The sequence below is a fragment of the Thalassophryne amazonica genome, chromosome 2, assembly GCF_902500255.1.
Source record: "Thalassophryne amazonica chromosome 2, fThaAma1.1, whole genome shotgun sequence".
Lineage (NCBI taxonomy): Eukaryota > Metazoa > Chordata > Actinopteri > Batrachoidiformes > Batrachoididae > Thalassophryne > Thalassophryne amazonica.
The window spans coordinates 37980683-38007125 of NC_047104.1; the positions used below are offsets into that span (position 1 = coordinate 37980683).

The 26443-nt window shown below is 38.6% G+C and overlaps 1 protein-coding gene across 1 annotated transcript in view; it reads left to right on the forward strand.

Moving 5' to 3' along the window:
• The window catches only part of LOC117503539 (vacuolar protein sorting-associated protein 13C-like), a 305374-nt gene that overhangs the window by 83417 nt on the left and 195514 nt on the right, over window positions 1–26443 (forward strand). Inside the window, 13 exon segments of the mRNA XM_034162801.1 lie at window positions 2039–2166; window positions 2481–2587; window positions 3828–4002; window positions 5078–5140; window positions 5235–5370; window positions 7124–7224; window positions 7657–7799; window positions 11132–11324; window positions 13238–13352; window positions 13634–13770; window positions 16087–16219; window positions 16430–16547; window positions 17226–17358. Coding sequence (XP_034018692.1) covers window positions 2039–2166; window positions 2481–2587; window positions 3828–4002; window positions 5078–5140; window positions 5235–5370; window positions 7124–7224; window positions 7657–7799; window positions 11132–11324; window positions 13238–13352; window positions 13634–13770; window positions 16087–16219; window positions 16430–16547; window positions 17226–17358 — 1682 coding nt within the window.

The following is a 26443-nucleotide window of genomic DNA, read 5'->3' on the forward strand; positions in this document are numbered from 1 at the left end:
GGCCAGCGGTAGTCACTGTGTATGTGGTAGTCAATAGGCCTCACTCCCCCGACAGCCAAAAGATACTCTGGCTACTCAGACCAAATCAAATCAATTTTATTTATATAGCGCCAAATCACAACAAACAGTCGCCCCAAGGCACTTTATATTGTAAGGCAAAAGCCATACAATAATCTGTCACAGGGTGTGAGGCGGGTTCCACCCTGGACAGGACGCCAGTCTGTCACAGGGCCACATATAGACAAACATTCACACCCGCACGCAAATCCTATGGACAATTTAAAGATTGCAATCCACCTAACCTGCATGTCTTTGGATGCGGAGCACCCAGAGGGAACCCACGCAAACACGGGGAGAACATGCAAACTCCACACAGAAAGGCCACAGGTGGGAATTGATCCCATGACCTACTTGCTGTGAGGCAACAGCGCTAACCACTAAGCCACCGTGCTGCCATGATGTTGATCTATCTGCCCTAAATCCATACTGACTGTCTGTAATCAGCTTGTGTTTGTCAATGAATAAATCCAGTGGATTATTGGAGGGTTTGTTTTTTTGTTTGTTTGTTGAGAATTTTTGGAGAATTGTGGAAGTAAAGAGACAGGTCTGTAGTTTGTGAAGTGGTGCTTGTCCCTGTATTTGTACAGATACAGTAGTGTTCAGAATAATACGTAGTAGTGCTATATGACTAAAAAGATTAATCCAGGTTTTGAGTATATTTATTATTATTGTTACATGGGAAACAAGATACCAGTAGATTCAGTAGATTCTCACAAATCCAACAAGACCAAGCATTCATGATATGCACACTCTTAAGGCTATGAAATTGGGCTATTAGTAAAAAAAAAAAAAGTAGAAAAGGGGGTGTTCACAATAATAGTAACATCTGCTGTTGACGCTACAAACTCAAAACTGTTATGTTCAAACTGCTTTTTTAGCAATCCTGTGAATCACTAAACCAGTATTTAGTTGTATAACCACAGTTTTTCATGATTTCTTCACATTTGCGAGGCATTAATTTTGTTGGTTTGGAACCAAGGTTTTGCTTGTTTACTAGTGTGCTTGTGGTCATTGTCTTGTTGAAACACCCATTTCAAGGGCATGTGCTTTTCAGCATAAGGCAACATGACCTCTTCAAGTATTTTGACATATCCAAACTGATCCATGATACCCGGTATGCGATATATAGGCCCAACACCATAGTAGGAGAAACATGTCCATATCATGATGCTTGCACCACCATGCTTCACTGTCTTCACTTTTGTCCATTTTAAAGCATTGGAGATCATTGTAGATGAACAGCCTATAAATGTTTGCACCTGCGTACAGGTTTTCCCTTCTCCAATCAACTTTTTAATCAAACTACACTGTTCTTCTGAACAATGTCTTGAACATCCCATTTTCCTCAGGCTTTCAAAGAGAAAAGCATGTTCAACAGGTGCTGGCTTCATCCTTAAATAGGGGACACCTGATTCACACCTGTTTGTTCCACAAAATTGACGAACTCACTGACTGAATGCCACACTACTATTATTGTGAACACCTCCTTTTCTACTTTTTTTTTACTAATAGCCCAATTTCATAGCCTTACGAGTGTGCATGTCATGAATGCTTGGTCTTGTTGGATTTGTGAGAATCTACTGAATCTACTGGTACCTTGTTTCCCATGTAACAATAAGAAATATACTCAAAACCTGGATTAATCTTTTTAGTCACATAGCACTACTATTATTCTGAACACTCCTGTATACCGAGGTTTCTTTGTTGAGTTGCTTTTAATGAAACTGCGGCTGCTTCACAATAAAATCTGTTGAAAGTACATAATGTTAAAATACATGAATGTTAGAATTTGATTAGAATGAGGACAAGCTGTATTCGTGTTGAGAATCTTTGATATTATCAAACATATAATCGCTGTCTAAATTAAGTTAGCTATTTGGAGAGCTGTGATGCACTGAAGAGAATGAATGAATGAAAGGGATTAACTCTGATTCATTTTTATCTTCTTCTACACTTTTTACTTTTTTTTTTTTTTAAGTTTTCAAGCCGATCTTTGCTTCTGCAAAAATATGCCTCAACCCCAGTGCTGAAACGGACCATAAATCACCCAAAGTCAAAGTTCACCTGGAGGTCCAGAACATCGGCGTCGAGTTCACCAAACCACAGGTACACAACTACAAAAATGCAGAAACACCCAAGAACACTTAAGGTACCTGGCTCCAGGCTCACTGTGTGTTTGTCTGAAATTATCCTGAGTACGTCTTGTTGACCGAGCGGTCAAGTCCACAAAGTCAACTGAAGACACCAACCCAGAGTAGCTCAAACCTTTTGAAATTTTGACAGTGGAACTTAAATTCTTGGTTTATTGAAGTGAATCTGAGAAAAATCACAGGATGTGTAGTGTTATCAATGCCTTATTAGCAGATCAGCTCTTTAGTATAGTGATGTTTAATGTGCTGTATTGTTTTTTTTTTCTGTAGTACCTCACCATGATTGACCTGCTGGAGTCTTTTGACGCCATGGTGAAGAACGGACCATACCTTAAGTTCAGACCAGATGGCCGTGTCCACAAAAATGCCAAAATCTGGTTAGCACAAAAAAAAAAACTGTCTAATTTAAGACTGTGTGTGTGTGTGTGTGTGTGTGTGTGTGTGTGTGTGTGTGTGTGTGTGTGTGTGTGTGTGTGTGTGTGTGTACTGGAAAGACATTTGGGACAAAGAGCTGTCACAGTGTTTAGTCCGTGGTGGACCTGAGTGCCTTCCAGAAGAAGAACCAAGTGCTGTTACAACAGCAGTCCGGATGCAGAGCTGGACAGCACCAGGTCCTAATGTAATCCACACCTACTGCCTGAAGAAACTTAATAGTTCTACATGAACACCTGGCAGAACAGATAAATCTGCCGCCAAGATAACCCCCACCACCACCCAGCGGCTAAACGAGGGAGGAACGGTAGATATCACAAAAGGTCCCCCAAAAACATGACAATGCCTTCACACTATTGACCAAGAACCCATCTCTGTCCAACATGGAAGCTCCTGCCAGGCATCATAGCAGCTAAACCGAGTGGGTGCAAGACAGCGCATATCAGATAATTGTAAAGATGATGTGTGTTCAGGTTCAGAACTAAAGTAACCATCAGTCACCTCTTCACTGTGAATGACATTAAGTTGAACAGACAGAACAGATGATTTTGATTCACTGATCTACCGAACCAAGATCCCCAGCAGTGTCATGGAGATTCCATTCAGACAGTAAGACTGGCTGAATGGTGGCATGGGGACCAAGACTGAAATGGTCCAGCTACTAGAAGGCAGGAGGGCAGATGTGCAGGGACAGCTAGAAGTACCAACCTGTGTATCCCACAGGGTAATAGCTCTTCAAAAAAAAAAAAAAAAAATCACGATACTCCAATTACAATGTACACACCACCCCACCCCCCCCACCCCCCACCCCCACCCCCACACACACACCCTTTGTGGAAGACATAACAGCCTTGATATGTTAAGTTAATCAAAGATGAGCCCTTTGAGTCTGACTCAAAGTTTCTAAACTCTCTCTGTGGAATACTCCACGCTGTGACTCTCATCATCTGTTAGTCAACTCGGAGGATGATTAGCTGTGTCTGTAGAGATTCTTACTCATCCAGGTCATATGGAATTCAGCAAGGCTGTGTGCAGTTGACCTGACTCAACCTACCTGAGGATCTTTGCCATGATTGTTTATTTGGGGTTCTGAAAGCTTCTGCCTGATGTATGTTCATGTGATGATGTTTAAAATTAACTGGGTTTTATTATTTAGCATGTGTTTGCTTCACATATCTTTGTCAGGTGGAATTACGCTTATAACAGTATTCTGGAGGTCCATATACGTCGCTTCAACCGCATGTGGTCTTGGTCCAGCATCCGACAACACAGGGAGAACCTGAAGGCTTACAAGAGTGCCTACAAGACCAAACTGCTGAGCCAAAATAAACTGAATGCAGATGCAGAGCGCCACATCCAGGTTTGGGTTCAAGTCTTCTCAGAAGGATCAGCAGCAAAGGGTCAGATTATGTAGCGGTGATGGAGTTTCAGTTCACTCAGCATCTTCATCTGTGTAATGCTACAGTTTAATTTTTCCACTACTACAGAAGCTAAGGGCCAACTGTTATTACTTTTACCACTTATACTGCTGGTGATTTTTTTTTTTTTTAACCCTAACACATCTTTGTGATGCCATAACTTTAGAATGTTAAAGACATAATACGAAACATTTATGAAAATCTAGAAACCCATCAAAGTTGATCCAGTTCTTCTTTGACCTAACAGCGTCTTTCCACAATGTTACACTTAAATATAGCCAACACATTTTGAAATACCTTGGTTACAAAAAAGCAGCAGTGGCCCTGGTGACTATCACTGCACGACTTTGGAAATGAAAGAAACTGACAAACCATTTTATTTCATGCTACATGCATCTGTTCCTCATTTCCATCATGCTGCCATGATATCAGGTCTAGGAGCATCCCTTTCTGCTTTTTAGATTAGATTAAATAGAACTTTATTGATCCTTTGGGAAGACTTCCTCAAAGAAATTTAGGTTCCAGCAGCATTGTATAGCAGCACACAGGGTAAGAAGCACACAGAGTGCAAATATAAATATTTATATAAATATATAAATACAAATATAAATGTAAATACACTTCTTGCCACATTCAATACACCACAGACTTGCTTTGGGTCCTGGATGGCAACCACCTAGGCAGACAAGTTAGAAATCCTGAATAAACAAACCCCGTTCACACCAGACATCTGAGCTGCAAAATCCAAAGTGTCATTAAAAACAACAACAACAACATAGAAATCTTTGCGATTCTTAATGTAATTTGTATAAAGTTTGTCACACTTCTGACTGGCCCCTAAGTTTTTTTGAGTTGGGAGCTAGCTGAATTAAAATGAAAATGTATAAATCAAGGCCTGTGCTACGGTCAACAGTTTGAACAATGTCAGCAAGAGTGCTAAATCCTGACCCAGGTTGACCAGTGACTGAAGCACCCCCCCCCCCCCCCCCCCGCCCCGATGCTTTTTTTTCCCTCTAGAACCTGGAGAAAATACTTGATGTCTTCAACATTACCTTAGCCCGGCAGCAGGCCCAGATGGAGGTAAAGCTGGTGGAAGTGTTTTCTTTCACACTAAATACGCGTGAATTAATAAGTTGAACAGACTCACTAACCAGTCCCCGTTTTAAACTCCCAGGTGATCCGCTCAGGTCAGAAGATGGCAGGAAAGAAGGGTGCAGTAGAGCAAAAGCAAGGACGTGGTGGTTTCTTCAGCAGCTTCTTTGGAAGGAAGCCCAAGAAGGAGGAGCAAGAAGAGATCAAAGAGTCAGAGGGTGAGTGGAATATGGATTAAAATGAGGTACTGTTCAGTCGGTTGACAAACTCTCCATGCTTGGCTGACAATGTTTTGGGCTTTAATAATCTACTGCAAAACTTTCTGAGCTTCTCTTGTGCACCTGGTGTCCATGCCATAATGCCAAACATCAAGCACAGTGGCATACCTGAAGTCCCTTGGAAATGGCTTTCTGATGGTGGTGGCAGCCTTTTTCTCTTTTTCTTCCTCTTCTTGAAGCAGAACTCTACTGATTACACACTAAGCTGCATCAGTCTGAATGGTGACTTATTTATTTTTATGAGTTTTGGTGACTTCCTGTGGTTTTTGGTGACTTTTGGAAGCCCAGACAACAAAGTTGGAGGAGGTTATGTTTTCACCCCTGTTTGTCTGTTTGTTTATGAACAGCCTGGAGCACATAATTTTTCATGTATTGTCAAAATTTTTACTAAAGAATCAAATCCTGATAGGCAAGAATTGATTCAGTTTTCAAGGTCATAGGTCAAAGTCAGGAAAACGCTTGGAAAATTGGAAAAATCCCTATACAATTTTTTGAAAATTCACAACTGTCAAAAAGATCAATTTTTTTCATATTTGAGAGCATTATGTAGCATGGTGTCCTTTAGTATCGACTGAAAAGTTTGAGCTGGATCTGATCCAGAATATAGATTTTGTGGCCATGTAAATTTAACATTGAAAACCCCATTTAATGTATGTTTTACACTATACATTAATCAAACGTGCCCTAGTCACTCTCCTATTTGAAAGTGAAGTGTAGACTGGCATTGACTATTGCCTCACAAAGTTTGATCCAGATCTGATCCGAATTGTGGATTTTGTGAACATTTGAATTTACAGTATTATTGAAAAGTCCATTTGGTGAACATTTTGCATTATATCTCAATCAAAAGTGCCTCAATCACTCTCATTTTTCTGCTATGGATGTACCTACACCACCGAAATTCGATGGAGGTACCAATGTTATGCGTGTTTTTCTAGCTTCTGTTAACAGTCGTAAACCAAGTGCCAAAAAGCAATGAGAAATTGTGCATAGCAGATGACCAATGTTCTGTGAAAATTATCTGAGAAGGAATTCAGAAACATAAAAAGCTGCAAAAAAAAACCCTGACAGCACCACAAAAAAACTTTGATTCAAATGCATGAACTAAATACATACTCCTGACATTAGATTAGATTAGTTAGAACTTTACTAATCCCTTGGGAAGGCTCCCTCAGGGAAATTGAGGTTCCAGCAGCATTGCATAGCAGCACACAGGGTAAGAAGCACACATAGTATCAAAAGTGAAAGTTAAAAAAACAGTTTGCAAATATAAATACACAAATATAAATACCAGACATACTGATCAATACTGGTTTACTGGCTCCTACTGTTCCTCTCCTTCCCGTCCTCTGTCTTCCTGTTACTCTTCCTCCCCCTGAGTGAGTGAGGAGTTGTACAGTATGATGGCCTGAGGGACAAAGGCGTTTTTCAGTCTGTTGGTCCTGCACTTGGGAAGGAGCAGACATTTGACATTTGATCACATCTAATTTAGCTTATGAAGGCCCACTTCTAACAGGACTTTGACCTTCACAATTTTTTCCAAGGTAAAATTTTGTGGAATTGGAAACTTGTGTTGGCGCAATGCTTTGGTTTATGACTTATACATAATTTGATGAGTTGAGTGACACGTTGGGTTGCGGAGTCATCAGCTGGTAGTGCCGTAAAGAAACTTTTCTCTTTTATTTTGATTCAGGTTCTGGGCTGGATGAGCTCATGACTGCAGAGGAGAAGGAAAAGCTTTACATAGCCATTGGCTATAGCGGCAGCTCTCACAACCTGGCTTATCCAAAGCACGTAAGTTCTAATATTCCTGGTTTCCTTTTTGTGTTCTGGGAAGAGTGGCATGCTTCTGACCAGTCTTGTAACTTTGACGCCTAATTTGGACAGTCTGTTGGTAGCAAGTTTAGCCTTTTATGCTAACATTACCAGCCTATGTTGTGGCAGGTAGACTCACTGTTTAATACATTCCCTAGAAGTTTAGATGAAATCAAATGGACCTCTTATGTTCCTTTATTCCATTCATTATTTTTTATTGTCTTTAGTTGTAAAAAAGTAAAACACTGCAGATATAGCCACATTTGGATAAGGTCTACCATCCTGATTGGGGCCAGTGCATTCTGGGATGTTTGACAGACCTTAGCTTGCTCTGTTATGATTGGATAGTTTATGTTAAAGGGAATAAGTAAAGCACAGGATCAAGGTTTGAGGAGTGTCAATGTGTTGCAGTATGTTGCCATGATCATCACCTTCAAGCTCTTCAAGACATCAGTAACAGTCAGAGAGTTGCCTGATATACCAGAGATCCTCAAAGTCCAGATGGTTGACCTCACCACCAAAATCTCACAGAGACCTGGTGCTCAGGCTATCAGGTGAGCCATTATTCCATGCAGGCCTCTTCCTAAAGGAGTGAGCATGGAAGGAAGAAGCCACTTCCTTCAAAGGAAAAATGTATTTTGATTGTTACAGATTGCAGACGGAAAGAAAGATGGGTTTACTTCAGTGAATAAACAGAAGATCACTTGTTAAGAAGTAAAGAAGAAACAAACAAGTTTAGTAAATAGGAAAACTTGCTTTTTTGGGAGGAAGGGAGAAAGAAATATTCTCACAATGAATATCCTAAGTAATCCAGTTAAACTTCTAGAAGTTAGAAAGCATAACTTCCAAAGGAAAAAGTACTAGTAGTAGTATTAGAAAGTCCTACAGAGACCCTGGGGTCCATTGGACTGGTGCTTATCCCCAGAAAGTGTAGTGTGAAGAGGACAAGGGTCTATGGTTGCCCCTGGATGGGACACCAGTCCATTGCAATTTACTTCCCTAACCAAGGCTGATACCCATTCAGTGGTGTATGTAGAGTGGGGTTGAGGGGGATGCAACTCCCTGAGCAGCTGACCAAAGGTGTGACTTACAATATGGGAAAGGTCTTACATAAACAAAGGCTGATTGATGAGTGTGTGTGTTTAACACTCTGGAGTTTTTTGACGTGGAGACACGTCAGAGTCACATGACTGAATTAAGCGGTCAAATGTGTGCTGAAAGAGCAGATAAAAAATATTACAATGGAACACCTCATGAACACATTGTCAACCAAAAGACAAGTAAAAACAGGAACAAATGCATTAAAACTGTACTGTAAAAAATGTGACAAATGTTTACTAAAAAAGGCAACAAAGTGACACATAATATAACTGAATAGATTTTAAGTTCTACAATTTTGTTTAAAAAGTATTTAATACAATAACTAAACCTAAACAAAAAATTAAGTGCATGTTAAAAAAAGCAACAGTTGAAATGTGTTTGATTTAGTAATAGCACACCAAATGATGAGTTATATTGCAAAAAAATAACTTGGACCACTCTTTGGGCTAAACTAATTTCCAGAAAGTTATCAACAAATAACTAACTTGAAGCCTACATTACACTTTAAGTCAGTGTTTCTTTCAAAAACCCACAGCCAAGTGTACACTGCGTACAGCGGAGAGAAAAAAAAAAGAAGCAGCAGCACTTAAACACTAAGCTATTTTCAGTGAACTGTCTTTTGACCAGAAAGTTATGTGTTGCTCTCAAAATCCACAGGTTTTGAATTTGAGCACAGCAAGCCATGAGCAGAAGTAGCAGGATGAGTGGAGTCTTCACACTTGACATGCTTGCTAGGTAGAATTTAAAATGGGTCCCTCCCCTCCCTTACAGAAACTTGAGACAAAAAGTTAACTCTGCTTAACATGATCATTGCACCAAAAATTTCAGTTGAATAGTGCAATCAACTAATTTAGTTTAGTAATGAGCATGCTTTTTTACAAAACACGAAAGAATAATTAATGATAACTCAGAAATTTAAGTTAAAACAAAATCTGGGTTAAGAGTGTAGTTGTACAAAAAAAGCCTGAAGCATTTCTTGCATTTTAATGTAAATAGTTGTAGCTTTGTTATTTGCTATATTTGTACATATGGTTGTGAAAATTACGATTTATGCTTGCATTCTAAGTTATAAAAATGATTTGTTAAACATGTTTGTGGTTTTCACAGTAAAGAAACAACTTTTTTCTGCTCAGATTTTATGTTTTTGTGTGAATTTAGGTTCGCTGTGCTAATATAATGTCAGAATGAAAAAAAACTGTAAAATCACACAGGTGAGGCTGTGCTGAAAAAAATTATACAAAGTAGTCAAAAACGTCCAATTATACCCTGGAATCCAGATGGTTAAAATAACATTGTGTATTAATATAATCAATCAATCAATCAATTTTTTTTTTATATAGCGCCAAATCACAACAAACAGTTGCCCCAAGGCACTTTATATTGTAAGGCAAAGCCATACAATAATTATGTAAAACCCCAACGGTCAAAACGACCCCCTGTGAGCAAGCACTTGGCTACGTGGGAAGGAAAAACTCCCTTGTAACAGGAAGAAACATCCAGCAGAACCAGGCTCAGGGAGGGGCAGTCTTCTGCTGGGACTGGTTGGGGCTGAGGGAGAGAACCAGGAAAAAGACATGCTGTGGAGGGGAGCAGAGATCGATCACTAATGATTAAATGCAGAGTGGTGTATACAGAGCAAAAAGAGAAAGAAACAGTGCATCATGGGAACCCCCCAGCAGTCTATGTCTATAGCAGCATAACTAAGGGATGGTTCAGGGTCACCTGATCCAGCCCTAACTATAAGCTTTAGCAAAAAGGAAAGTTTTAAGCCTAATCTTAAAAGTAGAGAGGGTGTCTGTCTCCGTGATCTGAATTGGGAGCTGGTTCCACAGGAGAGGAGCCTGAAAGCTGAAGGCTCTGCCTCCCATTCTACTCTTACAAACCCTAGGAACTACAAGTAAGCCTGCAGTCTGAGAGCGAAGCGCTCTATTGGGGTGATATGGTACTACGAGGTCCCTAAGATAAGATGGGACCTGATTATTCAAAACCTTATAAGTAAGAAGAAGAATTTTAAATTCTATTCTAGAATTAACAGGAAGCCAATGAAGAGAGGCCAATATGGGTGAGATATGCTCTCCCCTTCTAGTCCCCGCTAGTACTCTAGCTGCAGCATTTTGAATTAACTGAAGGCTTTTTAGGGAACTTTTAGGACAACCTGATAATAATGAATTACAATAGTCCAGCCTAGAGGAAATAAATGCATGAATTAGTTTTTCAGCATCACTCTGAGACAAGACCTTTCTAATTTTAGAGATATTGCATAAATGCAAAAAAGCAGTCCTACATATTTGTTTAATATGCGCTTTGAATGACATATCCTGATCAAAAATGACTCCAAGATTTCTCACAGTGTTACTAGAGGTCAGGGTAATGCCATCCAGAGTAAGGATCTGATTAGACACCATGTTTCTAAGATTTGTGATTTGTGGCTCTATTATTTATTTATTTACTAGGGGGCATGCCCCAGATCATGGTTGTAGGTTGTGCCTTTGCCACACCCAATCAAGTCGCCAATTAGAGTCGCCCCTGCCATTTAGATCTACGTAGGTGGACTGGGATAATGTAGATCATGTTTTTTTGTCCAACACCCCTGGAATCATCTACAGTCTATAAGTTGGTAGTCTAACACTTATGTGTCATGAAGACAAAAAGGAAGCTTGCTTTTTAGGAAGCCAGGAAAAAGAGAAATCATTTCATGAGAATTAAGCAGAAGAGAAGATCTTTCTTGGTCTTCAACAACCTTTTTGTTCATCCATTTTCATCTCCTCCCCATTGTCCTTTTCAGGGTAGAGGCGGCATTGGAGCACTGGTCCGTGACAGGTTTGAAGCAGCAGGGAGCAGTGCCTTCACTGATTGCCTCGGTGGGAGAGGACTCTTCATCTTTGCTTAATGTCCTGTTTGAGCTTAACCCAGAGGAGATCACCGCTGACCAGCTGCTTCATGTCCACTCTCAGCCTGTTGAGATCATCTACGACGCGGTAAACAGACTTTTACTCTATAGGCAGCTGGGTGCCCATCGTATTGTAAGCACCCATTTGTGTGTCTGTGTATGTACAAAATAACACTGAAATAGGCATGCAGATGTGTCCCACACTCGGTAGGATTAACCTTTAGGTGGGTCCCTCCAGCTGATTAACTTTTGGAGCAGATTGGACAAAGGTCAGGGTTGTCCAAGATATAAGATGGACAGTACATTTCCCAGTGTGTCTCTGCAACTGATTGGGTGAGACAAATGATGTAAAGGCTATATTAATCACTAAGTTATTTGCAGTTAAATGGTATGAATGATGTTATGATTTTTTTTTTTATTCACAATTTTGGGCTGGTGTACAGGATATGCTGGGTTCTGGGTTTTTTGTTTCTTTGTTTTATTTACCTCTTTGTATCGTCTAACCCAGAGGCTTTCAAAGTGTGGGAGAGTGAGCCCCCCCTCAGAGAACAAATGACTAGCTGTGCCAACCCCCCCCCCCCCAACCCACATACACACAATTTCAACATCTTCATATGTTTCTTTTTATTCTTTTACACATCTTAAACACATTTTAAAAGTACTTGTGCATTTTTAAGGAACTGTCTATGCATTTACACATTTTACAGCCTTTGTAAACATTTTAAACATGTTTTTAAAGAACTTTCTGTTCTTCTATTTTTATCTTTTGTCATATTTTAAATATCTTTTTTTAACATTTCAACATCTGTGTGTTTTTAAACATCTTTGGCATATCTAACACATTTTAACATAAATAATAAAGGATGGGTATCGATAAGATTTTCGATATCGATGCCATTATCGATTTCGCTTATCGATCTGATTCTTTATCGATTCCCTTATCAATACCTCCTGTGAATTTTCTGTGTACTGAAAGTAGGCTTTACAGGTTTTCTATGTGAATAACATTTTATTGAGTCTTAAGCTAAATAAAAATATGAAATTGGTCACTGGATCCTTGATCTCTGGACATAAATAAAAATAGTAGTTTTTCTCAAAAGTATTTCTTTCAGACATTAATGGCACAAATCTAACTCCATACCGCTGAGCTGAGCTCTTGCAGTCGGCTGCGCTGCAAGTCAACATCAATGTCATTCATAAGGAACGCAGGATGTCTCATTTTGGGAGGAAAAAACATTTTAGTCTGTTGTCTGTGTTACAACGTTTGGAAAGAGGTGTCATTTGATTTAAAGGGTGATTCACTTTGAAGTTATAATTCCGACTGGACTCTGTCTTGGCAGAGAGCGGCGCAGTGTTAGACGCTGTGCCAACGGAACGGAGGGCGATTCTCGTTTCTTACCTGCAACAAGACAAGAGTCCCAGTTAGTGACTTTAATCCGCACAAATGTAACTCACGATTGACATTTTTTAAATGGCTTTGAGGGGCAGCAATGAAGCAAAGAACCAACAAAGCAGCGGTTCGGAGCACTGCTTTGTTGTTTCAAGAATCAAAGCGGAGCCGTTACAGAAGCGGTTGATTAAGCGGTTGATTACAGACCCGCTACAGGGTCTGTAATCAATGTAAAGAAATGATCATTTTCCCATTAAAACACCCTCAAAAACAACGGCCACTCTTAAGGACCCATAAGGGACTCTTTAAGCAAAAAGGCTATTGATGTCGGTGGATCGAATCGTTTCTCGAAATTCTCGAAAAGAACCGGTTCATGATACCCATCCCTCGTGCCTCCCCTGTAGAACGCTGGTGCCCCCCGGGGGGCGCGCCTCACAGTTTGAAAACCACTGGTCTAACCTTTTATGGTAGAGTTGATGGAGAACTTGAACGGCAGCTCTGGTTTTTGGTTTTAGTTTCTTTCACCAATTTATGTTGTATGCTCATAGTTGTAACTTTCTTTTGAAAAATGACCAGATGAACTCTGTTTTTGACTGTTCTTTCTCCTCCAGCTGACAGTGAACAGCATGGTTGAGTTCTTTAAGACTGGGAAGGGCGTTAACCTGGAGGTCTTGACCTCAGCCACACTCTCCAAACTGGAGGAAATCAAAGAAAAGACGGCCACAGGTCAGCCATACTTGATGGTTTTAAGGAGGGACGTTGAGGTTGGGCTGAGCAACTTCAGATGTTAGTGTGGAAACCAGGTGTTTCTGAAACAGAGTAATGAGCTCAGAGTAACTACACTGGAAATTAAACCACACCTAAAAAAAAAAACAGCGATTTTACAGTCCTGCCATATGATAATGATGTGCACTTTCTCATGACGGCCACTCTGGCTGAAGACGTTGAAAGACGGTGCAGTGAAAATGTTGTTGGTCCTCAGCAGTGACAGATTTTCTCTTTTGCAGGTTTGTCTCATATCATTGAGACCAGAAAGATCTTGGACCTGAGGATCGACCTGAAGCCTTCATACCTGCTGCTGCCAAAGTCTGGTTTCTATGGTGATAAGTCTGATCTCATTGTTGTGGACTTTGGTCGTTTAAAGGTTTGTTAATGTTTTCATTTACTGTATGTGACCCCAAAGCAGAAACATTGGACAGATATTTAAAATGCATTAAAAAAAAACAACAAAAAACTGATTCTTGCTTTTACTTTGACTTTAATTTTTGTGTGGTCAACTTCATTTCATTTGTTAATATACATCCATTCCTACATTGTTTGATTTGAGGTTGTAGATTTGCTACCTCCTGCGCACTGAAGGTAGCTCAGTAGGAGTGGAAGTGGAAATATACAGGACCCAGAAAGTATTCACAGCTCTTCACTTTTCCCACATTTGGTTATGTTCCAGCCTTATTCCAAAATGGAGTAAATTAATTTCTTCCCCTCAATATTCTACTCACAACACCCCATAATGACAACATGAAAAAACTTTTTTGAAATGTTTGCAAATTTATTAAAAATAAAATGTTACGAAATCACGCGTACGTAAGTATTCACACCCTTTGCACAGTACTTTGTTGCTGCACCTTTGGCAGCAATTACAGGCTCAAGTCTTCTTGAATATGATGCCACAAGCTTGGTGCACCTATCTTTGGGCAGTTTGGTCCATTCTTCTTTGCAGCGCCTCTCAAGCTCCATCAGGTTGGATGGGGAGCGTCGGTGCACAGACATTTTCAGATCTCTCCAGAGATGTTCAATCGGATTCAGGTTTGGGCTCTGGCTGGGCCACTCACAGACATTCACAGAGTTGTCCTGAAGCCACTCCTTTAATATTGTGAATGTGTGATGAGGGTCATCGTCCTGCTGATGAACCGTTGCCCCAATCTGAGTTCAAGAGCGCTCTGGAGCAGGTTTCCATCCAGGATGACTCTGTACTTTGCTGCATTCATCTTTCCCTCAATCTTGATTAGTCTCCCAGTTCCTACCACTGAAAAACATCCCCACAGCATGATGCTGCCACCACCATGCTTCACTGTAGGGATGGTGCCTGATTTCCTCCTAACATGGTGCCTGGCATTCACACCAAAGAGTTTAATCTTTCTTATCAGACCAGAGAATTTTGTTTCTCATGGTCTCAGAGTCCTTCAGGCGCCTTTTGGCCTTTTGGTGGGCTGCCATGTGCCTTTACTAAGGAGTGGCTTCCGTCTGGCCACTCTACCATACAGGCCTGATTGGTGGATTACTGCAGAGATGTTTATTCTTCTGCAAGGTTCTTCTTTCTCCACAGAGGAATGCTGGAGCTCTGACAGAGTGACCATCGAGTTCTTGCTCACCTCCCGTGATCGCTTCTTTTAGACGGACGGCCAGCTCTAGGTGATGGAGGCCACTGTGCTCATTGGGACCTTCAAAGCAGCAGAAATGTTTCTGGACCCTTCTCCAGATTTGTGCCTTGAGACAATCCTGTCTCAGAGTTTTACAGAAAGTTTCTTTGACTTCATGCTTGGTTTGTGCTTTGACATGTCCTGTCAACTGTGGGACCTTATATGTAGACAGGTGTGTGCCTTTCCAAATCATGTCCAGTCAACTGAATTTACCCCAGATGGACTCTGATTAAGCTGTAAAAACATTTCAAGGATGAGCAGTAGAAACAGGATGCACCTGAGCTCAATGTTAAGCTTCATGGCAAAGGCTGTGAATACTTAAGTACTTTTTTATTTTTAATAAATTTGCAAAAATGTCAAAGCATTTTTCACATTGTCATTATGGGGTATTGTGTGTAAAAATTTTAGGGGAAAAAAAAAGAATAAATTTTGGAATAAGGCTGTACCATAACAAAATGTGGAGAAGCGCTGTGAGGGTGAGGGTTTTCCAGATATGCGGTACTTTGGGTTACTCAGTATTTACACTCAGGTTTGATTCCTGTCATGCACTGGCTGTACGCCCATGTGGCTGAGTAACAAACTATAAACACAATGTTAAATAAAATGTCTGTGTGCAAATCATTGTGTGAGTTCTGCTCGTAGTGACTGGTCGGCCACTTTAGTCCTGCCGCTGTGCCTCACAAAAAGAAGCTGGGGGGGACTGAAGCAATGCAGATTACGTGTTTTGGCCAAGGACAGAGCTTGTGCTAGAATCAAATCTGGGTCTATATCCAGCTGCTTATCCACTGAACTAACTTTAGAGAAATCTAAGCTAGTTTTGGTGAATTTATTGCCAAAGGTGTGTTTAACACACACTCAGTATTTCTCATGCAAGCACCAGCGGTCTTAGTGGCCACCAGCGGCTTAGCATGTTGATACTATGTGTTTAGCCTCTGTATAGCATGTGATCATTTTGTTTTCTGTGAGTATTGGTTGTGCGTGTTGACCGTGTGCTGTGTGTTGACCATGTGCTGTGTTGCGTGTCCTGTGCTGTGTTACAGCTGAACAGCATGGAGCAAGGTGGCGTAGAGCCAATCTCCTCCAGTTTCTCCTCCCTGGAGGAAATCATGGACCGAGCCTATGAGAAGTACTCGTTGGAGCTGCAGCGGGTCCAGATCCTGTACAGCAAGCAAGGTACACAACACAACCACAATGACACTGAAACAGTTTTGTTTATTTGTGGAGATGTGTTGTATTTCCAGCTGTTACAGCACAGTATAAACAGAAGAAACTGACGAGAACAGCCCAGTGCCAAGTCCAAGTGTGATGTCATCAAAGTGACATCACATGGCGTGGTGGCTCAAGGCCAGTATATAATGACAGTGTGTGCGTGTGTGTATCCAGGAGATGCATGGAAAGCGGCTCGTCTGCAGGGTTCATCTGTCCAACACATCCTCTATCCGATGGACTTCACTGTCCATCTGGCCAAGTGCATGGTGGAGAAGGACATCAGGATGGCGAGGTACGGGACTGGACCAGTGCTCCTATCACAATCCAGCTGGATAAACAACATAATGATGTCATATTTAGCAATGGACTGTCTTGCATAATAAATGTTTGGTCTGCGTGATGCCTGTGCTTCTTCTTCTGTTCAATCTGGTCCCTGGTTTCTTGGTGTGGCTTCATTTGTCAGGTGTGGCAGGTGTTAGTGGGGTGGGACTCGGAGTGCTTGCTGTCCAATTTTCACACCCATCACTTTTTTGTGATGGGTGTGAAAACTGGATGTCAAGATTTGAGAATGACTTTGCCCGGGGTGTAGACTATCTTCACCTCAGCTGAGCTGTGTTGTGGTGCTTTCGCTTAGCCGTAAATGGACTACATTGATATAGTGCTTTTCCATCTGCATCAGACCCTCAAAGCGCTTTACAATAATGCCTCATATTCACCCCGAGGTCAGGCTGCTGCCATGCAAGGCACCCACAACACACCGGGAGCAACTAGGGGATTAAGGACCTTGCCCAAGGGCCTTTAGTGATTTTCCAGTCAGGCTGGGATTTGAACCAAGGACCCTCTGGTCTAAAGCCCAACGCTTAACCATTAGACCATCACCTCTCCTGCCGTCTGCCATCCTGTTATTGAAATATTTCGAAGGAGGATATGATGTCATCAACACTTGCTGATGGAAAACTTTGTACTTTAGGTTTAAGGTGTCGGGTGAGCTGCCACTGCTACATGTAAAGATTTCAGACCAGAAGGTGCAGAACATCGTGGACCTCGTTGACAGCATTCCGCTCCCCAGTGTCGACTCCATGGCATCCACGCCCACAGACAAGGTACAGTTAGTGTGGTCTGTAATTAATGTGGTCACATGATCTGTTTGCCAATAACAGTTGAGGCTTGTGGACGAAACTCAAAATGTAAGAGTGCAGACAGGATGGAGTGACTAGAGATGGTGATTCTGATTTAAATGGTAACCGAACGTAATGGAACAGAATCACCAGATTATGGTTCGACCTGGAAAAATTCATGACTCTGAGACCGTTGTTCTAATTTAAAAACAAGGCATAGCGTTAGGTGGAGATTAGAACATAAAGGTTTGACTTTAGTTTCAAAGAAAGGACTGATTTGAAATGAGCACAATTTTTTTTTTTTTTTTTTTGTATTTTATCACTCCATGAGTTTACTGTAGTACAGCGGGCGCTGGTGGCCAGAGCACACAGACGAGTACACCAGTTTTCACCAGGTTTTGGTCATTTTTCTTTCTGGAGCCAAAACAGATTTCATTATTCAATTCTTCTTTCTTTCTTTCTTTTTAATATTTATTTCATTCATTTAAAAGAAAAACAGAAAAGCAAAAAACAAAAGCACCACAATACCAGAATGAAAAGGAGCAGAAAGAAGAACAAGTCTTATGATTTCTGCCCCTTTTAACAATACAATCTTTCAATATACAGCATCATAGTCAACATTATTTAACAGATTGCATTTCTTTAACTTGTCACATACCACTGACCCATTTCATAATTATGACCATTAATTAATAGATTACATCACTGACAGGTTATATTTAAACTTAAGACACTCCAAACATTATTAACAGTTTACTTTTTTTTTTTTTTGACTTTCTTGCAGCCCACTGACTTACTTCATAGTTTCATACTTACTTAATACATCTAATTTAATATGTTTTTTAAATAATTTAAGTGACCTTAATTCTTTAATTTCTTTATTAAGATTGTTCCATAATTTGACACCATTTACTGCAATACTCCTTTCCTTTACTTTGGATCTAAATCTTGGTTTTTTAAAGACTTCTATTCCTTTCAATTTATAACTACTTACTCTTTTTTCAAACATATTTTGAATGTTTGTTGGTAAAGTATTTTTATTAACTTGGTACATCGTTTGTAATATTTTCAAATCAACTAAATCATGAAATTTAAGTACCCTATACTTAATAAACAATGGATTAGATGGATCTCTAAAACCACTGTTACTAATCACTTTTAAAGCTCTTTTCTGCAAAATAAATAAAGGTTGTATATAGGTTGTATATGTTGATCCCCAGATTTCTACACAGTAAGTTAAATATGGGACAATCAATGAATTGTACAATGTTAATAAACCATAACTATTTAATGAATATTTTACTTTATGCAAAACAGCAATGGCTTTCGCTATTTTTCCTTTTATGTAATTTATGTGTGACTTCCATGTAAGATCTTCATCAATCATGACTCCTAAAAATGTCATTTCTTTTACCCTTTGTATATCCATTCCATCTATTTGTAATGACACATTATTTTCTTTCGCTCTATCATTAAACAATATGAATTTTGTCTTATTAATATTTAGTGACAATCTGTTTATATCAAACCAATGTTTAACTTTTTCCAACTCTGTATTTATCACTTGTGCTACTTCCTTTATATCTGATCCAGAGTAAAACAGCATTGTATCATCAGCAAATAAAATGCTGCCAAGCACATTGGATACATTCACAAAATCATTGATATACAAAATAAACAGTTTGGGTCCAAGTACCGATCCTTGTGGTACTCCATAAATAATGTTACACAATTCTGATTTGGTATTATTTATCTGAACAAACTGTTTTCTATTTTCTAAGTAGCTTTTTACCCACTGATGTGCAACACCTCTTATTCCATATTGTTGTAACTTGTGGAGCAATCTTGAGTGGTCTATAACATCAAAAGCCTTTTTCAGGTCAATAAAAATACTTACAAACTAATCCTTATTATCTATTGTTGTTGATATTTTCTCTATTAGTTCCATAATTGCCATAGCTGTCGAATGTTTTGTTCTGAATCCATACTGAGCATTATTTAAAATATGATGTTTCTCAATAAATTTATCCAATCTTGTTACAAAAACTTTTTCCATAATTTTAGAAAACTGTGGAAGCAATGATACTGGCCTGTAATTAGAAAAATTATGTTTGTCTCCATTTTTATATAATGGGACTACCTTAGCAATTTTCATTTCATCTGGAAAAACCTCAGTTGACAGAGACAGATTACAAATATAAGTAAATGGTTCAATAACAATTTCTATTATACTTTTTACAGTCATCATGTCTAAATCTTCATGGTCAGTTGATCTTTTGCTTACACAGTTTTTTACAATATTTCTTATTTCATCTTTTTCCACATTGTCCAGGAAAATACTATTGACCGTATTTACCAATGTACATAATTTATCTTCTATTATTGGTTTATTTCCCACCAGACTTGACCCTACATTTGAAAAATAATCATTAAACCCATTTGCAACTTCTTTTATATCATATATCTCTTTATTTTCCTTAACAAAGTAATTTGGAATAGTTTCTTTCGTTCCATCACTATCAATCACACTTTTTATAATTCCCCATGTTACCCTCATATTATCTTTACTCTTATTTAGTTTTTCACTGTAATAATCTTTTTTTTGTTTCCTAATTATTGTTAATAGTTTATTTTTATATTTTTTGTATTTATGTTCTGATTCCTTTGTTTGCAATTTTAAAAAGCACCTGTATAAATAGTTTTTCTTTGCACAAGCATTTTTTATTCCCTTTGTCAGCCATGGTTTATTTACTCTTTTCTTACTAATTTCAATTAATTTACAATTTTTATTGTATGATTTCATCAATATTTTCATAAATGAGTTATATGCTACATTAACATCACTGACATAAACTTCTTCCCAGTTTTGATTTTTAAGGTCATATTTTAATGCCTCTAAGGCTTTTACTGACTTATCTCTTTTAAAGTTTATATCAGTTTTTTTGTTGTACCTATTTTTATATTTAAATATTGAAAAAATTGGTAAATGGTCGCTAATATCTGTCATGAAGATCCCATTCTTGATAATTTCATCTGTTCTGTTTGTAAATATATTATCAATTACCGTTGCACTTTGCGATGTAATTCTGGTTGGTTTTGTTATCAAGGGGAATAACCCCAAACTATACATTGTATTCACAAAATCACTTAATCTTTGGCAGCTGGAGCTTTCTATGTTAATATTAAAGTCCCCACACATAAAAAGCGTTTTGTTTTTAATTTGATGGAATAATTCAATTATTTTATCTGTAAATTTCACAACACAAGAATCTGGTGCTCTGTATACACAACTAATTAAAATATTCTTAGATGTTTCATGTACAAGTTCCACTGTTACAATTTCTATGACATCATTCATAATTGTCATTTCTTCAACAATTGTACACATCAGATCTGTTTTTGTATACAGAGCAATACCACCGCCTTTTTTTATATCTTCTGTTTACAAAATACAGCTCATATCCCTCCATTTGAACTTCATCCATGAGATCATCTTTAAGCCAAGATTCAGTGATTGCAACAATACTAAATCTATTTTTAAACTGATTTAAATAATCTTTTATTTGTGACATTTTACAATACAAGCTTCGACTGTTTATATGTATGAGTGACAGGGTATCTTCTGCAATTTTTTCACTATTCAGCTGTTCTACCGTATAATACTCACAACCAATCGTTTTTAAGTCAAATATACTTTCATCAATATTAGTGTCTATGTCATATATTTTATCCTCTGTTTCCATGTTTGATCTGATTTTTTGTTGGTCCAATTACCAACAGATGTTATATTTGATTGTCTATTCAGGTCTGTATTTCGTAAGGTCCTCCATGTTTTTGATTTGTATACCGTTTGTTCCTTCTTTCAAAGTTCAAAGTTAACTACTGTCAAATCACTTAATCGTCATAATCGTCTTTTAATTTGTTGAGTTCCAAAATGATTCCATTTGGTTGAGTTATTACTTATACAAGGTTTCTCGCGGCAACATTTTTGTGGAATAAGCGACAAAAATGTCCTTTCTGTGTGGAGTTTGCATGTTCTCCCTGTGTTTGCGTGAGTTTCCTCCAGGTGCTCCGGTTTCCTCCCACAGCCAAAAACGTGGGTTAGGTGGATTGGGATCTTTAAATTGTCCGTAGGTGTGCGAGTGGGTGTGAATGTGTTTGTTTGTCTGTTTGCGGCCCTGTGACAGACTGGCGTCCTGTCCTGGGTGTACCCCGCCTCTCGCTCTGACTGCTGGAATAGGCTCCAGCCTCCCGCGACCCTTAATTGGACTAAGCGGTTGAAGATGAGAGTGCACACGTGTGTGTGTGTGTGTGTGTGTGTGTGTGTGTGTGTGTGTGTGTGTGTGTGTGTGTGTGTGTGTGTGTGTGTGTGTGTGTGTGTGTGTGTGTGTGTGTGTGTGTGTGTGTGTCAGTGTTGTTTCCAGTACAGGGAATAAGTAGGTATTGGTGACACTGATAGTGTTTATTTCACCATATTCATCTTTAGTGGGCAATGAGAAACCCTTCTGTTGAGTTTAACAGTGTATCAAAAGTAAACAAGACATACAATGGATTCAGATTCAGACAACTTTGATCCCTAAAAGGGCAATTCATTTCACACCCAATTACAGTAGTGTTCAGAATAATAGTAGTGCTATGTGACTAAAAAGATTAATCCAGGTTTTGAGTATATTTCTTATTGTTACATGGGAAACAAGGTACCAGTAGATTCAGTAGATTCTCACAAATCCAACAAGACCAAGCATTCCTGATATACACACTCTTAAAGCTATGAAATTGGGCTATTAGTAAAAAAAAAAAAAAAAAAAAAAGTACAAAAGGGGGTGTTCACAATAATAGTAGCATCTGCTGTTGACGCTACAAACTCAAAACTATTATGTTCAAACTGCTTTTTTAGCAATCCTGTGAATCACTAAACTAGTATTTAGTTGTATAACCACAGTTTTTCATGATTTCTTCACATCTGCGAGGCATTAATTTTGTTGGTTTGGAACCAAGGTTTTGCTTGTTTACTAGTGTGCTTGGGGTCATTGTCTTGTTGAAACACCCATTTCAAGGGCATGTCCTCTTCAGCATAAGGCAACATGACCTCTTCAAGAATTTTGACATATCCAAACTGATCCATGATACCTGGTATGTGATCTTCTTTGCCAAAATTACACCTATATATAAAAGTGGAGATAAGTATCTATTCTCAAATTATAGACCTATATCTGTGTTTTCTCAATTCTCAAACATTTTAGAAAAACTATATACAGTACGGTTATATCAATACATTGAAAAGTTCAAGATATTAAACGATAACCAGTATGGTTTCAGAAAAAATAGATCAACAACTTTAGCTTTAATTGATTTAGTGGAAGAAATAACAAATAATATTGATAAAAAGAAACATACAATGGCGATCTTCATTGACTTAAAAAAGGCGTTTGATACTATTAACCACAATATATTATTACGTAAATTGGAAAAAATTGGCATAAGGGGTATTGCACTAAATTGGCTCCAATCTTATTTAAACAACAGGCAACAATATGTACAAATAGGAGAATATAAATCTTTGTTTAAACAGATACATTGTGGAGTTACACAAGGGTCCGTTTTAGGACCTAAACTTTTTTTTAATTTATATTAATGACTTGTAATTCATCTCTGAAAAACTGAAATTTATCCTCTTTGCTGATGACACAACGATAGTATGTTCTGGGGAAAACCTGGAACAACTTGTGATCGAAATGCAAATAGAAATTATTAAATTAAAAAATTGGTTTGATAGTAATAATTTGTCACTTAATATTTCAAAGACAAAATTAATGCTCTTTGGAAACTGAGAAATGAATCAAAAGTAAATCTTAAAATTGACATGGTTCCTATTGAAAGGGTTAACCAACATATTTTTAGGAATAATAATCAATCACAGGATGTGCTGGAAACCCCATATTGCTAGCATACAATCCAAAATGGCCAGAAGTATTTCCATAATGGGGAAAGCCAAACATTTCTTAGATCAGGAGTCTTTATATATTATTTATTGCACATTAATATTACCATATATTAGCTATGGCATTGAGGTATGGGGTAATACATATAAAAGTAATGTAGACACACTTTTTAAGTTACAGAAAAGGGCAATAAGAATCATCCGTAATGTAGGCTTCAGAGATCATACGAGTACACTGTTTTTACAATCCAAAATACTAAAATTTAGAGATCTTGCAGAATTTAAAACTTTACAAATTATTTTTAAAGTGAAACAAAATCTACTATCAGATAACCTCCAAAAATTGTTTAGTGAAAGAGAGGGAGATTACAATCTAAGAAGGAAATATAATTTAAAAAAACAGTGTGCTCGTACAACAATGAAACAAATGTGCCTTACGAGACATAGGGTGGATTTATGGAATAACCTAACTGAGGACATCAAAGTATGTACTACAGTACATCAATTCAAAAGAAATTTAAAACTCAAAATATTAAAAAAATATGAAACTGAATAACATAATTCTTAGTGTACATACAGGTGTGCATGTTTGTGGATCTAAACTGGTATATTATTTGGTCATGATGAATGTATGGGAAATATGAATGCACACGAGTTGCCCATGATACATGTGTGTGGGGAAAAAAAAAAAATGATATCATCAAGTTTAATCGAATATAGGTAAATGTGCGTGCATGCATGCATGGGCTTGGGTGCCCATGGGTGCATGTATGTGGGTTAAAAGTGTTATATTGTCAAATCTCATTGAATCTAGTGTGTGTATTGGTGTATGCAAGGGTATTTGTGTATAGAGGTAGTGTATTTATGTAAATACATGTTTATGTATAATGCAAGGTGTGTGTTTATATAGATATATATGATCTCACAATTTTTTTATTTATTCTTGTTTGCGTAGTCGAAAATAAAATGTGAAAGGGGGTAGAAAATATAAGTTTTACTTCATTCTACTCCCTTTGAGTAATGTACGGATTTTCAAAGATGAATGTGCGCAATGTATAAATGTTTTTAACTTGCTCAATAAAGTATTCATCATCAAAGAACAATTTTACTCTCATCAGTCCACAAAATATTCCTCCATTTCTCTTTAGGCCAGTTGATGTGTTCTTTGGCAAATTGTAATCTCTTCTGCACGTCTTTTATTTAACAGAGGGACTTTGTGGGGGATTCTTGCAAATAAATTAACTTCACACAGGCGTCTTCTAACTCTCACAGCACTTACAGGCAATTCCAGACTGTCTTTGATCATCCTGGAGCTGATCAGTGGGTGAACCTTTGCCGTTCTGGTTATTCTTCTTTCCATTTTGATGGTTCTTTTCCATTTTCTTCCACATGTCTTTGGTTTTTTTGTCCATTTGAAGCATTGGAGATCATTGTAGATGAACAGCCTGTAATTTTTTGCACCTGGGTACAAGTTTTCCCCTCTCCAATCAACTTTTTAATCAAACTACGCTGTTCTTCTAAACAATGTCTTGAACGTCCCATTTTCCTCAGGCTTTCAAAGAGAAAAGCATGTTCAACAGGTGCTGGCTTCATCCTTAAATAGGGGACACCTGATTCACACCTGTTTGTTCCACAAAATTCACAAACTCACTGACTGAATGCCACAGTACTATTATTGTGAACACCCCCTTTTCTATTTTTTTTACTAATAGCCCAATTTCATAGACTTAAGAGTGTGCATATCATGAATGCTTGGTCTTGTTGGATTTGTGAGAATCTACTGAATCTACTGATACCTTGTTTCCCATGTAACAATAAGAAATATCCTCAAAACCTGGATTAATCTTTTTAGTCACATAGCACTACTATCATTCTGAACACTACTGTACCTCAGATAAATATACAGCAATTAATTTATTTAATTTTTACACCGGATGCCTTTCCTGATGCAACTCCACATTACATAGAGAAATGTGGCAGGGGTGGGGTTTGAACTGGGAACCTTCCGCACTGAAACAAAGAACACTCACCGTTTGGCATGTCGTCATGATACTCGAACAAAATTTTGCCAAATTTGACACCAAAAAATGTTTGTTAATTTTAATAACATTTGGTATATTTCTGTAATATAGTTTTAAGTATTCTTGTGGTTCATTGGTAAGCAAGTCGCACTGAAACAGATAGCGGAGCCTGCCTCCTAATTCTTGAGTAGTACGTAGGGAACAAAACATCTCTTCTCTGGGTGTATTTGTGTATCAGCCAGATGTGACAGGAAGTCTGGCACTTCCACATCTGAATTTTTCGAATATTATAGGAATATCTGGTTTTGATTTACTGAGTCGGGACAGTGGTGGGAGGCCTCCGAGCCTTGGAAGAACACAGCGTCTCAGCAGATGTGCCAAGGCTGCCGATATGCCCAGCAGACAAGGTCCATGGGCCACCTGATTGGCTGAGCACACCTAATTTATAGGGATGTGAATCTTACAACAACTCATGATTCAATTCAGTTCCGATTCTTGGGGTGACGATTCAGTTCAGAATCAATTTTCAATCCAAAGAGCTCTCAGAAATAGTTATATTACTTAAAAATGTTTATGTTTAAGAAAATGCAGCTTTAGAAGGTTAATCAAGTGATTCTAAAGATGTAAATTTACTTATCTGCTTTGCTTGTTCAGAGTTGGCTGGCAGTTTAGTGAAGTGATGGAGTGTGCGCTTGTCAGTAGTTGGCAGAGACTGCTGCTCCGCTTATTTTAGCTCTGGGTGATGGTGTAGCACAGGGGTGGCCATGTTCGGTCCTCGAGAGCCACATTCCTGACACTCTTAGTTGTCTCCCTGCTCGAACACACCTGAATCCAATGAAAGGCTCATTAAAAGTCTGCTCACGAGTCTTTCATTAGATTCAGGTGTGTTGGAGCAGGGAGACAACGAAGAGTGTCAGGACTGTGGCTCTCGAGGACCGAACTTGGCCACCCCTGGTGTAGCATGTGGGCTTGCGGATTTGAAGTGTACTTGACTTTCATTTTGCAGATTTTGCACACTGAATAAATCATGTCAAGCCCCTTCTTACACAGCAAATAATAAAATCCAAAATGCACCCAAACATTTGCCTTCAGCAAAGATGGTGCTGGC